The sequence below is a fragment of the Staurois parvus genome, unplaced genomic scaffold (assembly GCF_062004578.1).
Source record: "Staurois parvus isolate SC_StPar_1 unplaced genomic scaffold, SC_StPar_1.0 ptg000165l, whole genome shotgun sequence".
NCBI lineage: Eukaryota > Metazoa > Chordata > Amphibia > Anura > Ranidae > Staurois > Staurois parvus.
Genome location: NW_028317961.1, coordinates 6978529 through 6993191, shown reverse-complemented (window position 1 = coordinate 6993191; position 14663 = coordinate 6978529). Strand labels below are relative to the sequence as shown.

General features: G+C 41.3%; 1 protein-coding gene across 1 annotated transcript in view; it reads left to right on the top strand.

The window, feature by feature from the left end:
* The window catches only part of SLC18B1 (solute carrier family 18 member B1), a 67808-nt gene that overhangs the window by 45801 nt on the left and 7344 nt on the right, over window positions 1–14663 (top strand). The window contains exons 9-11 of the mRNA XM_089676180.1: window positions 5333–5424; window positions 8068–8163; window positions 12536–12610. Coding sequence (XP_089532306.1) covers window positions 5333–5424; window positions 8068–8163; window positions 12536–12610 — 263 coding nt within the window. The remainder of the gene's footprint in view (window positions 1–5332; window positions 5425–8067; window positions 8164–12535; window positions 12611–14663) is intronic.

The window sequence follows — 14663 nt, the reverse complement described above, 5'->3', positions numbered from 1 at the left end:
TAAATTATTTTAACCGATAATGCACTAGGTCGGTGCGCCCTTTTTCTGTTTCTCCATTTGTATACAGTCATTTAGTGTAGTTTCCTAGGGGACACATTCACATCTATGCTATTTTGAGTAGCTGAATTTTTAGAAGGGGTCAGTGACTTTCTGTAAATGTAAAAAGCAGTGATTTTGCTACAACTGAGTTCAATGGACACGCTGCTGAAACACATGTAGAGCGATTTTGCCATGTTTTTGCATTTTTATTATGACCAGCAACAAAAAAATTTCCCCTTTATCAAGAAACAAAAAAGCTGACCCCCCCCCCCCCCCCCGCAAAACGCAGTAAAAATGCGTCAAAAAAGCATGTGTAAAAACAAAAAGTGAAATGCAAAAAGCATTGAAAAAACGAATCAAAAGCAAACTGCATTAGTGTGAACCAGGCCTCAGAGAGGACGGTTCTTTTGAAACGTGGCAGCTAGGTTTGGATACATTAGGTTAAAATAGGGGAACACAATTTCAGAAGAGCAAGTTGTGGAGGAGATGAGGGTGTGAATTAGACAAAGATTTTAAAAGATTATCATCACAGAGTGTAAAATTAGATTACTAAAACATAACAGCAGAATCTAGAAAATACAGTAAATTATATGAGTCATTCTTGGGCAGTAATAACATCTTTATGGATTATTGTTGGTTGGTTGGTTGGTTGGGGGAGAGAATATATAAAAAGCCATGAGATATAACCGTCTGGGAACTGGGAAGCAGGGCATGATGGTTGGTAAACAACATTAGCTGCATAAGCATGAGGGTAAGAATAGGAAGACTGCATAGACTTTAAATGGTTATTATTAAGTATACGGTAGGTGCAGTGAGCTGAATGCAGTAGTCCAACACTTATTGACAGATACAGCCAAGGCTAATCCTTGGGTATGCATGTATCTAGTAGTTTTATACTAGTACAGTATAAAGTTTTATGTGCAGTTTACATTGGTAGCTACATAGGCTTTTCTCTTTTCTCTTCTCTCTATTATTTTTTTTGTACAAAGACAGGTAAAGATCTGTTTTTTTATGTTAAATTGAGATGCAACTTTTTCAGTTTTGAATATGTTAAAGGGTTAGAATCTCTGTCAGGTTCTTATTGCTGTCTATGTCAGCTGTGCTGGGGAGATTTAGCTTTACTTCCTGTTCCACAGTTATGACACAAACAGATGTTCCAGCTGGAAGATTTCTCCATTCCCCTTATACCAGTGACACATCTAAAATTGTGAATTTCAATGACAATGGTCACCAGGAAATGAAGCCAAGTCTCCCCAAAGGTTAAAAAAGACTGCAATAAAGCCAGACAATCCAACCCTTCCCAACTCTATTCAAAATTAAAAAAGAAGTGTTCCACTTGAAGATATAAATTTGATATCTTTGCCAATTGACACAAATTATTTCATGAGTTATTTAATGGGCATGGGAAATTGCCAACCCAGTGGATGCGGCTTTACAGCATAAGGAAAGTACACAGCCCATTCATAAATGAAAATGTTTAATCTCAATTGAACAACACAGAACTCACGTTGGATATTATTAGACCTTCGGTTATAGGCTGGTAACTTCAGGTAATTAGACACTGACAAAGCTTTTATGGACATGCCTCCCTGGGTGTTCCCCTATAACCCTACCCCACTCCATTAAACCTCAATGTTTTTGGTAGTGTTCCAAGGTGATGGAGATTTTCTCCCATATGTAACTTGTTCACTTTCAATGCACTTCTCACTGTCTTCTTGTTCAGCAATAAAAGCAGTGCATCCAGTTCAGTGCAACCTAGGTATAACCTTGGGAGCTGTACCCTGATCCCATGCTGTCTGGACAGCCTGTAATGTTGCTTTGGGTGCTGGATCCTACTTGGGCACTCACAGTTGGAACTGAGTACAATATGTTTAGTTAGCCACAGAGTGTTATACAGGTCCTGGGTTGTGGTCCATCCCTATGACGGAACTCAGACCCTGAATACTCCTCCTGGGGTATGCCCATCAGAACTGGCAAAGCCCAGACCCTGATTAGGGACCAGTACCATGCACAGGTAGGACAGGTTTACCCTAGGTTTCCTACATAGTATTCATGCTATGCTAAAAACAGAATTGTGTTTGAAATGTATTCACTTGTCAAGAAAGTCATGCTCAAAGCTATGTTCAAAGGAATGCCCATGCTCAAATGAATACCCATGAAATGTGCAAGCACACAGAATAGTCCATAGATCTGTGCACAGCATACATCTATATGGACACGTGCGCATACACGTGCACATGACCATTTGCATTCTACAGGTGTTCATATGCATGAGCATGCTTGTTTAATGGACTTTGATGATTAGTGGCTGATTTAAAGCCTTACAGGGCTCAGGTTCATTGCTGAGTGGTTGTCAGCTCCTTGTTTGTGAGCTGATCCTGTGCTCATCTGTATCCTAACCTGGCTTGCTCATCCTGTTTATTCCTCTGAACCTCTGTTGCTGACTCTGGCTTGTGACATGACCTTGCTTCCTGCCTGCTGTTCTGGTACATCTGCCCACTTGATGCTGACCTTGGCCTTGATCTGATTCTGCTCCTGGTTCCTAACTCACCCTACTCCGTGCATACCCCAGAGAGGAATACCTTCACTACAAAGGTGGAAAGCAGGTGCAAGATAACTGTGGCAAACGTTCAGGTGAACATTTGATCTGCCAAAAAACCTGCAAAACACTCAAACTGCTCAGAGTGATTGCGCTTTCATTGCACTGGAACAGGACCCTATTTTTTTTTTTATTCAAATATTTTTGAACCAAGAACAAAAAATACAGTTACTGGTTAGGTTTTCCAAAAAGAAAGGGGGGATGCACAATTTCACATCAAAACAGCAGGGGCGTAGTCCCAGAGTTACAAGTAGGTAGTTACAAATGCATTTAGTGTAAAAGAAAACGCTATATATTATGAAGTAGTAAGAATAATCACTGACACCCAATAAAGTCATTTAAGTTCGAGTCCAAAGGGTGGGGGACCAGAATATTACCAATATATGACCAGAGCTTCTAGGGCCATGTAGTATGTAAAATAAGGGCAACTACAGGATTGGGTTAGCATAAGGGAATGGGGGGAGAATCCCCACCTATGCAGTGGATCCCACTTGAGTACTAAGAGATCTGCCAGGTTTAAAAAGACATTCTCCATTAAACAAATAGAATGGGCATTTTATGATGATTGGGTCACCCCTCTGAGAATTATTGCCGAACTCCTACGTAATGCAAGAGATTTCAAAAAGTGGTCTGTTCCATCTCAATCTTAAACATTTTACTGTACTTTTTAGAAGATATTCCTTCATTTAAAGCTTTTGCCAATAAAAAAAAAGATAATAGATAATTAGACACTTGTGCCAAACTGAATATTATCACTTATAACAGCTACAACAAAATGCACTGGCTATACATTACTTCAATAAGAAATACAAGTGAAAATTTGCAACGCTTTGTGTATAAATTTAAAGTCCATCAGCAAGTCAGATTACACAAATAAAGTACAAACAATATACTAGATGTAAATACATAAACAGAGCATCCTCTGCAAAGGTGTATAAATAACTGTCTCTAAGTGCAGAAAAGTGCACTTTCCTGCACTTACAACAGAGACAGTTGTTTATTTTCTAAGTGTCACATATGTTCAAGACCTGTGGTCTCAGTTGGTGGTTTCAAAGCAGTACAAAATAGAGTCCAAAACTTTACCCCCTCATCATTTTCTTCCCTCAAACCAACCAAAGTCTTCTCAAGGACAGTCAGATCTATAGACCACTCTGAAACATCTCTTGTCCCAGAGAGTTGTAATTCCGGGTCTTCTGGAGGACAGGTTCAAAGTATTCTATTCAAACCTGTTTATGGTTACAAAACCCAACAGGAGTATTTGTCCTATTCTTGACATGAAACCCCTAAACAAGCTCCTTCATGTTCCAAAGCTTCACCTGGAATCCGCAAGGTTGGTTATTGCCTTTCTGAAACAAGGGGAATATGTAGAATCAGTAGACATCCAAGATGCTTATCTGCATATTCCCATTTTCTTCCTTTTCAGCACTTCCTGCTCTTTGCAGTAGGAGAAAAAAACTTCCAATTTGTACTGTCCCCTGCATCCAGAATATTCACAAAGGAACTTGCACCTATTTATGCCCTCTGAAGAACTCAGGACATTCGGGTTACAGGGTACCTAGATAACCTTCTGAAGGACTATCGGAGAACAACGAAGCTGTAGATAATATCATCCGACAGGAGGGAACCAAGAATCAGGTAGCCTTAATGACTGTAAGTTTGATCACCTCATGGGTAGATAAACACTGTCTAGCCCCCTCTGCTGTTCACATCCACCTTTGAAGGTGGTTACCACGTTGACCAGAGCTAATGGGCCCTTCTCTCTGACATCATTAGTCTCCTGTGTCAAGAATAGAGAAATCCAGATGTGGGCATCCTTGCCTCCAGGTACAACAACAAGTTACTCCTGTTTGTAGCCAAGACAATGATCCTCTAGCATCGGCATCAGACGCTCTGATAATTCCCCAAACTCTGCTCCAGTTCATATATGCCTTTCCTCCAGTGTGAATTCTGCTTCAACTGTTCCACAAAACAGAGCAAAAGAAGAAACCGGTGATTCTCATTGCAGCAAACTGTCCCAGGAGAAGCTGGTACACAGGAACACAGACACATCCCTGGTCTCTTACAAAAAGGCCAGACCTTCAGTCTCAGGACCCCTATTCCATTCTGGTTCTCAGTCTCTGGAATGGCTCGTTGAAAAAAAGATCTTGAAAGACAGGGGTGTCATGAATACTGTCATTCACACATTACTCAAAGCCACAAAAGCCACATCCAGAAAAATGTACTATCAAACTTGGAATAGTTTTTTGCCTGGTGTGAAGATAGGTATTTCACCCCGCAGCCTGTATTTCCTTGGAATGTTTATTTGGTTCTCTCTGTCCTGCAGAAACAACCCTTTGAACCCATCAGGGAACTCACTTTGGATGATCTTTTCTGCAACATGGCATTATTTATGACTATCATGTCCATCAGCTGTGTTTCTGAATTAGCAGCTGCCTCTTTACAGGAGCCTTTCTTGATCCTTCACAAAGACTTAGCAGTCTTGCATGTAAGACCTACCTTTCTGCATTTTTGCCAGTGTCCAAACCCATGAAGGTACCAGCCTAAAACCCACTGCCTGTAAATATCCAGCCTGTGTCCTGTGCTGTGCTCCAAGATACTGTAAGGAATTTACATGTAAGTCAAAATTTCTCTTATATGCAGGCATTAAGGGTATTCTACTAGTACCTGTATCTCATATATATATATATTTTTTAGGAACTGAGGAAATGGCTTGTTATTGCTGGCAATCTTGGTACTGCAGCGTGCTTTTCCATGTTAGGGCCTGCCCCTTTTTTTCACATTGAAAGGTAAGTATCCATTTTAGAGAATATATCCTTTGACTTCACAGGACATATATTATTCAAATAATCAGGTGGATTTTCTGAATATTGGTGAGATGATTTAAGCGATTGTAATGTCCCCAATCCTTTGTGCGGCATTCAAAGTTGTGCCATTGACCAACCACCACTACACTAAGTACCAAAGTGTTTTCTTTATACTTCTGGGTAATATTGGGTAAATTATTGTAAGGAAACAACAAATAAATGTAAAAATCTTTACACTCCTGAATTAACTTATGCACACACACAGCATTCACACACATGCTCAGTGAATCAGGTGTGCAATCTCAGGCTTCTGCAGTCTCAGGGCTTCTGAATGAACTATGAGAGTGCTCACTAGTGCCCTTGCAGTCCATTGAGAACTATAAGCTGCCAGTGGCTTGTGGCAATGATGGTAGCTGTTTTTGAATTGTGACAGCAAGTGCAGGGAGCAGATCCCCTGACCACTGAGAGTGGCATCAGGGGGGAGAGACTACAGGAGCTGGAACATGCTACATATTCCACCCTAAATATGGGTGGAACAGGTAACATGTGCCAAAAGTGAACTTGGCCTTTAACTCAGCATATGATCATCCTTTAATATATTATAGACCAATATGTTATATATGTGTGAATTAAAAAATTACATATTTAACAATTTTACATACCTTTGTAAATGTATCATAACATACATAAAAAAAGATTAATTTTACAGGTCCTCTGCTGTCAGAAAACATATGATTTGCTGGGTCTGTCAAGTCCATAATGTGTTTTTAATTGATTGTGAAATATGGGAATATGGGCCTAACAGAAGCAGGGTTAATACAAGATGAGACATAGTTTTTATGCATCTGAGACTCCGTTCACATCTGGCGATTTGGAATTGCAGGCAGAATCGCTGTGATTCTGCCTGCGATTGTAAGTCGCACTGCAAACATGGTAAAGTGCACCTCATGTGTTTCCATGCTATTCATTTTAAATGGCACATCGAGTGTGGTGTGGTTTTGCTGCAATTGTCATGCGAAAATTGCAGCAAATGGCATTGCGCAAAGCTTTTTACCCAAAAGAAGCTTCTGCTCTTTTTTGGGTGCCAAGCTTTGCGCGTGCACAGCGTTTTGTTCATCTTTAATGGTATCTCACACACATGGAGCATTTTGCCATGATTGCACTGCGATTGGAATCAATCACAGGCAGTATCACGACGATTCTGCCCGCAGTCCCAAATCACCAGATGTGAATGGGGCCTTAAACTTAGGGATCGCTTATTCATTGACATATTACCCTTCAAACTATGTAGCTTCTTTATAGAGGTACAAAGTATCTATGCATGAGTGTTTTGTATATGTGTGGTAGCACAGTTACTGTATCTTTGCTGCCTATTATTTGTCTATCTTGAATAAACAGTATATCAGAAAGGTGTCAAATGACTGAAACAAGCAACTGCAAACCAGCAAATTGTATTGTATCAACTGCACCAATAAAACAGCCATCCAGGGAAATTCACTTTACTAGTGCTGGTAACTTATCTGTATGCTGCACAGGACCACTCCGACCAGTGGCATCTAGTGCACTGCACAGAGAGAGAGGAACTATGTTGTTCCTCCCTCTTTGTGAGATTAGAAACTGTTAGCGAAGAGGATTATGTCACTTTTTGGTTTTGATTTGATTTTTACAAGCTGTCACAGGCTTGCACAAGCATTTGATCAAACTGACCTTGGTTTGATCAGATGCTTTGGAGGCCAGAGGGGACATCGGGGTCTATTACACCCTAAATCTCTCCATAAGAGGACCTTTTCAGCCCTTGTGATAGTAATACAGTTGAGAAAAATTGCAGAGACAGTATAAAAAAAAAGGTTTTAAATAAAATAAAGTAAAAGTTAAAGCATCCCCATCCCCCCATGCTCACACATAAATGTGAATGCATAAAAAATATGTAAATGGTGATCACACCACACATGTGAGGTACCACCGTAGACGTCGGAGCAAGAGCAATAATTTTAGATCTACACCTCCTGTGTGACTTTAAACTTGTAAACCTTCAGGACTTTTAAATCATCGCCGATGTAGATTTTTAGATACCGTAGTTTGGTGCTGTTCCAACCAGCATACACAATTTTAAAGAGTGACATGTTATCTATTTACTTGGCATAACATCATCTTTTATATGTTACCGAACAATTGGGTATTACCTACAGTATACTGTATTTGTGTGCACTAAAATCCACTACAATGTTTTTTTTCCAAAAAGAATTGAAAAAAACATTGCTCGAAAATGTGACCTAAAAATTGCAACACCCACAATTTTATTCTCTACGGCCTCTGCTTAAAAAATCTGTAATTTTGGTGGGTTGTAAGTAATTTTCTAGCAAAAAACATACTGTATATGTGAGTGAAATATCAGAATTGGCCTGGGATTTAAGTGGTTAAAATAACCACAATATTTCTTTGTATGGTCAGCAAGACATTACAATCGTTAATCCATTTAACTGCTGAAGTTAAGAGGCCCTTTAATCACATAACTTTAAAATTCAAACATTCCAATACTTATTTAAAACTGGAAGTTTTGGGGTAAAGAGATTAGGATGTCAAAAGAATAACGAAATTACGTAACAAATGTTTTTTTTTTTCCAGTAAACTTTGGCTGTTTGTTTTCGTACTTGTGTTGAATGGATTTTGTATTGGCCTATCTGCCATACCAGTGTATCCAGAGATGCTCAGCTCTGCATAGTAAGTATGTACTACTTACTTCATATGCAAGTATACCTGTACTGAGAAAAATACATAAATTCAATTGCTGTCCTCCTAGTGATTGCCTGATTATGTGTGTATAGTTCTTTCTGACTTATTAACCTTAACCTCCCTGGCGGTATTCCCGAGTGTAGCTCGGGGTTAACGTTCAGTACCAAAAGTGGTAACCCCGAGCTACACTCTGGATTACCCTGCAGCGTTGCTCAGGGATTCCCTCCAGCACTTACCTTGTCCTGCGCTCCCGCGATGTCCCCCCTGCAGCATCCCCGGCCATCTCTGCTGGCATCTGTCTTCCGGATTCCATCCCCTGTGAGCGTCGGGACGTACGGGGGACAGAAACCGGCGAGAAATTCAAACATTTTAAAAGTGACATTCACTCAATACACTAAAATCTCATAGTAAAACATTACTGTATCAAACCATTCCACATACATTTTGTCCCTAGTGCTTTGTCCTGTGCCCTGCCTGCATTTTTACTGTTCTTTCTGTCTGGAAACTGAGAAACGTCCATGGCGTCCAAAAAGTGTCCCTTTAGGTCAAAAGCAATTTTAGACCAGCTAGAGAACAGAGATAGTAAATTAGAGTCAGTTGCAGAATTGAGTGATAATGATTCGTGGGGGAATTTGTCATCAGATACTGAAAACGATTTTGTGACTAAGCTCAGTGATATGTGAAATTGGCGCTATATTTCAGATTTCAGTGTTTTTGGTTTGATTACATTATCGAATTACATTTATAATTATTATATTATTATTTTTTATGATTATTTATTATATTATAATTTATGATTTCGTGTTTCAAATTTTATCATACCCGAGATGTTTACTAGACTCTTGTTCGGACAGATTTCAGTGAGTTATTCCTAAGAATTACAGGCCTACAATAAAAGAAGACATATTTCCATGCCAAAAAATGTACCGCTTTGAGCACAGAAATACTGACATAATCGGACCGCTAGGGAGGTTAAGCAAATGTACAGCCAGTGGCATCCAAGGGAAATCAGGACTCCAGATCAGGTTCTCAGAAATTACACCATTGGATCTGCATAAATCTATGCAGCTGACAGAAGAAAATCAGCAGTGACAGCCTGCAGATTCTGTACAGGTTTTTCTTTAATAAACTAGTTAGCAGATTAGTTGCTGACAAGTGTGTAATTTATACAGAAGGTTGTATGCCTCTATTTCATCAGATATAGAACTATTATTCATGTTTTTCTTGGTGTATGAAAGCTCTTCCACATATTCACACCCCAAATTCTCAGTTAAACAATTGCACAGTGCAGTAAACCTTTCTCAGACTTTCACAGGAGGATAATCTTGGTTATACGAAAGCATTCCTCTTTTCAGATATTAAAGATAAGGAATATGGCGCTATGATCATAGAGTGAGATGAAGGTTCAGTCATACAGTGGTCAAGGAACAAGCAGAAAGCAGCTAGAGGCAGTGTGGTTGGAGTTCACTATGAAGTAGGGGGATGATGAATTGGCAGACCGTCTATGAGTGGAATTGATTGGAGGGGAAGAAATTCCTGAGAGGGAGAAGTAGCAAGGGAGTATTTTGTTCTGGGTCTGGAGCAACTTAGAGTACAGGATCATGTAGCCATCCTAATCCATCTGGCAGCACTGAACTTCAGGTACAGGCTACTGCTATCCCCAGGACTGGTCCTATCCATAGAGATGATCCACAGTGCTCTACAGTATAGGCCGTTTTAATGTACCTTCTGCTGGAGAAGAAGAAATGTCCACAAATTACCTCCCATGTCTAGTTTATTAATGCCAGTTTGTCAAAGTTGCTGTCTTTTCAGCTGCTCCCATTTCATTTCCTGGATTCAGCCCTCTTCTACAAATTGTATGGCCACTGTGGCACCACAATGTCAGGTACCTAGCTGATTCCAATAGCTAGAATGGGAATAGCTGCAAAGCCAGCAGTTTTGACAAACTGGCATTAAAGAATAAGTTCACCTTTAAAAAAACATTATAAAGGCACATTTTTTTTGCTGGTAAAAAATGTGTATTAGTTTTTTGTGTAGAAGCCTGGAAAGGATTGCACCAGTGATCAGCAGATTGCAGGTGCAATGCATCACTCCTGCAGACTGTTAGTGTAAGCTGTCTGCTCGTACCTTCTATGGTGGAATCCATAATGACAGGAGGAATCAATGAACTACTATAATGCACAACAGCACCCTGGTAGTTCATAGATAACTACAATCCATCAGCCTCAAAGGCTGCTGGTACTTGTATTTCATTCCTTCACAGAACTCTGTGAGTGAATGAATGAAGTGATCTTGTGTTCAAATAGTGACAGGGGATATGGAGACAGGATCTCCTGCCTGCTGTCACAGGGGTGAGATTGGGACGCGGCTGCAGGAGTGGGAACATGATGCATGTTCCACCTTAAAAATGGGTGGAACATATAATATGTTCCCATAGGTGAACTCATCCTTTAACCCCTTCCTACTGGAGGTACTTATATACACAACCTTTTCGGCAAGTGGGCTTTAACGCCTAGAGGCCACATTCAAGCGACCCTATGTAAACCGTTTTCTGTGCTGAGAGAGTGTGCCCTGCATGCTCCCAGCACAGTTAACAGTGGGAACTGGAGAGTTCCCGATGCATACTTGCGATCAGGAGCTTTCCAATCATTTGCTGGGTTGAGCCGGGCTGTGTGTGTCTATGAACGCACAGAGCCTGGCTTGGGAGTCAGTCTGCACATCTGCCCCCAAAGGAAGTGGCTTGATATGGGGCAGACACAGAAGAGGTGTAGCCAATATTGCTGTTGGGGACCCAAGAAGAGAAGGTAGGGGGACACTTTGAGCAATACCTTTACACAGAACAAGTGAGTATAACATATTTATTATCCTTTAGAAATGCTGTAATATTCTTTTTTTTAATATTAGTTTCATTCTTTAACGCCATTGCAGATGTTTTATCTTTGAAGGGTGGGGGGGCCAGTGTTGTCACTAGAGTTGGTGTCATCTGGTGCAGTAAAAAAGCCTGCCACAGTGCTCTGTTATGTTACTGTGGAGTGACAGCAGGATAGAGCAGTAGACACTGGGCAGGCTAGCACATCAGGGTTTCTCTTGTTTAGCCTATCACTTTGGGCTATCTCCTGTCTAGCCTGCCACAGTGCCCTGCAGGGCTCTGGGCAGGCTTGTTTCAGGCCAGCAGCGTACGGTCACAGTGCGCACCTCAAATTGGCCCCTGTAAATGATGTGGTCGGTGCCAGCGTGCTGATCCATGCGCTGTCACGGATAGGGGTGACATCCTTCCTACTTGATGGTGTCACCCAGTGGTGTTGTCCCACCACTGGGTGACACCATCACCTTGTCCAGTCATTCAGTGCTCAGGGCTAAGATGCCAAATTGCGTCCTCCCCCCTTTCCAGATGCAAGAAATACTCCAAAAATTACTGTCAGTGGATGCATTAATAACCCCTCGCATTGGATTCAGTGGACTTCATAATAACTCCCAGCATTGGTGCTAGTAACTGCCATAATAACCCTCTGCACAGGTATCAGAGGATGCATTAATAACACCCAGGATCAATGTCAGTGGACATATTTAATAACCCCTAGCACAGCTGTCAGTATTAACCCCCTCCCCTACCCTGGTGGTCAGTGGCATTGAAATGTAACCCCTTCATGACCACCAATGTAGGGGAAGGGGGTTAACTTTAATTGACATTGCTACAAGTGCAGAAGGGGGTGATGGGTTAAAATTTCACTGCCGTGAGGACCAATGCAAGGGTGGGGAGGGGTGAGGTGGTTAACATTCTCTGCCATGAACACCAATCCAGATCGGGGATAAGTGGTTAACGTTTACTGCCATTGGTGGTCACGGCAATGTTAACCATAGGAAGCAGGAGCAATGGCTTCAAATACAGCCAGCTGAACTTACCTCGGTACACACTCGCTCCTGGTCAACTCTCATCTCCCTCTTTTAGAAGTGCAGGCGAGCCGGAGGGGAAACAGGTGGGTGGCTCAGACAGGTGGGTGGCTCAGACAGGTGGGTGGCCTGGTGGGCAGTTCAGGTAGGGGGTGGGCTGGATTTCCAAAGCTGGCCGCATCCCCATCCCGCCCACTCAACAAGAAACCTACACCAGAGCCTGAAACTGCCAGAGGAGGTAGGCAGACGAGATCCAATCCAACAGCTGGAGGGAAGGGGGTACAAAATCCTCCCTCCAGCAGCTATCAGGAGCCATTGTCCTGGTCCTAGTGTCACCCATTTGGCGGGTGTCCCCCTGGTGTGGTCCACAGCCCCATAGCAATGCTCTCAATAATGTTTTCTTTACTTTTTCTTTATCATCTTTGTTGTACAGTAGTAATAACATTATATGGATGTTGGTTTCTTTCAGTGAGCATGGCTTTGAGGAAGGGCTTAGTACATTGGGCCTCATATCCGGGCTGTTCGGTGCTATGTGGTCTGCAGGGTATGTATTTTATAAATGTACCAGATTATTTTTGTTGTACTCAGAAATCCTACTCATTATATTTCAAGAACCCACAGTCAACATAAACTTTTTTCCCTCCCTCTTGTTTTAAACCTTAACTCCAGGAAGTAGAACATACAAAAAACATACCATTGTAGTGGACCCCACTACCTCACTGCAAGGATTAAATACCAGTTAGGTCTAGAGGTAGTGGAATAAGCTGTAATACGTATTCTTTGCTCCTACAAGCTTCTCCTTACTGTGTGGTCCCCCAAAGCCTTCTCCTTCGTACTCTGACATCATCACATACAATGAAGGACCAATAGTCCTGCATTGTTTGTGAGGACCCTCTAACAACCCAGAGTGTCAGAGGACACTGGAAGCCTGCTGGAACAATGAATAAGGTAAGTAGGTCAGCTTATTCCTCTAACTCTAAACATTAAAAGCATTTCATCTTTGCAGTGATGGGGTCTAATTGCAAGGGTTTTTTTGTAATTCCTGCAGTTCAGCTTTAATGTTTGTCGTCTTCTTTCTTTAAAGAAAATATGTGAGGACTAAATCATGGATGCTGCTACTATTGATTTTTTTTTTTTTACTAATGATGATTCTAGTGAAAAATTTTTCCTGGATTCACCACCTGGAGACTTAAGCCAGGTACACACATACCAAAAGTTGGCTGGATCAGCAGGAACTGGATGACTTTCGATATGCATGTACTCTTCTCTGCTCAACAGAGCTAGTCCAATGTCTTGCTTCTGGTGAACGACCATGCTGGAAAACCAGGATTCGATCAGCACTTGCAGCCAATGGCAGCAAACACTAATCAATGTATTCTGGTATGGGGTAATTCCCCTGTCCGAATACAGTAGCACATCGGAAGAGATCCACACATCAGCATTGGTCTGCCAGTTTTTGTTTTTGTTTTGGTTCAATCCACTGGTTGATCAAAAAAAAAAAAACCGGTGTGCATGGGTACCCAGCTTTAATGACTTGGAACAAGCATTCCGAAAGTGAGATTTTCAAAGTCTGAATCCAATCTGTATACTTGTTCCAGGTCAATGACTCTCTAGTTGGAAAAGCCCAAAGGCTGCACCCTAAAAACAAGCCAGCTTCGTCAACCCCCATTTTTTTTTTATCACAAACTCCCTCAAAGTGTCTGTGTTGTAAGCAAAACTTCTTTGCTTCTTTCCATTTTCTGATTGGTTTTCTTACTGAGTCAACTGAGATAAAATAATACAAAACTTTTAACAAATGTTTAATAGACTATAGCAAATAGACAAGAGCTATTTTCTCTATTTCAGGAAAATAAGGTTAGAAGCTCTTTGCATTTTTAAACACACAACTTGCAAAACTTTATAACAACGTCCCACCCATTCTTCGGCCTTTACTCTGGTAAGAGCTATGGTCACCTGAAAAACAGTCACATTGAGCATTTCCAGAAGTGTTTTATTCATGCGTTTCCCACTGCACACTGTGGTTCTATTCTTCTGACCCTTTATGTCATCATGGGGGACAAAAAGCCTGCTCCACACTTCTAAACTGAAAAAACATAATAGATCCTGCTCCTAATTAATGAAAACTGAAAGCCACTTTGCTATATAGGAGAAATCTGCTCCATTTTCTATGCCAGACATGGCATAGAGAGCAGGTGTGGTGGATCTGTTTGCTTCAGCTCCCTCTGCCTGTCTCGTTTCTCTCCCTTCCTGCTCAGCTGAAAACGAGAAGGAGGAGGAAGACTGTGTCCTGTGGTGATGAAGAGCAGTGATGATCAACTTAATAGGTATAGGCAGGCTCAATCCAATGAAGAGAGGATACACCATTTGGGCAAACGATCAACATCAAACTGAAACAGGTGCAGACGCTGGCTGGCCACCACATAACATGTAAATGAAAAGAAGTCCTTGTGCCTTTTGTGTCCTTCCATGGATTAATACGTTTTTTGCACTTTTTTTATCATTCCTCTGGTGTGCGGCAACCCTTCTTTTCATTTGCATGTTATAGGCAGGCTCAACTGTTGTCCCTGACATGCCAAAGGCGTGTTCAATCTAATACT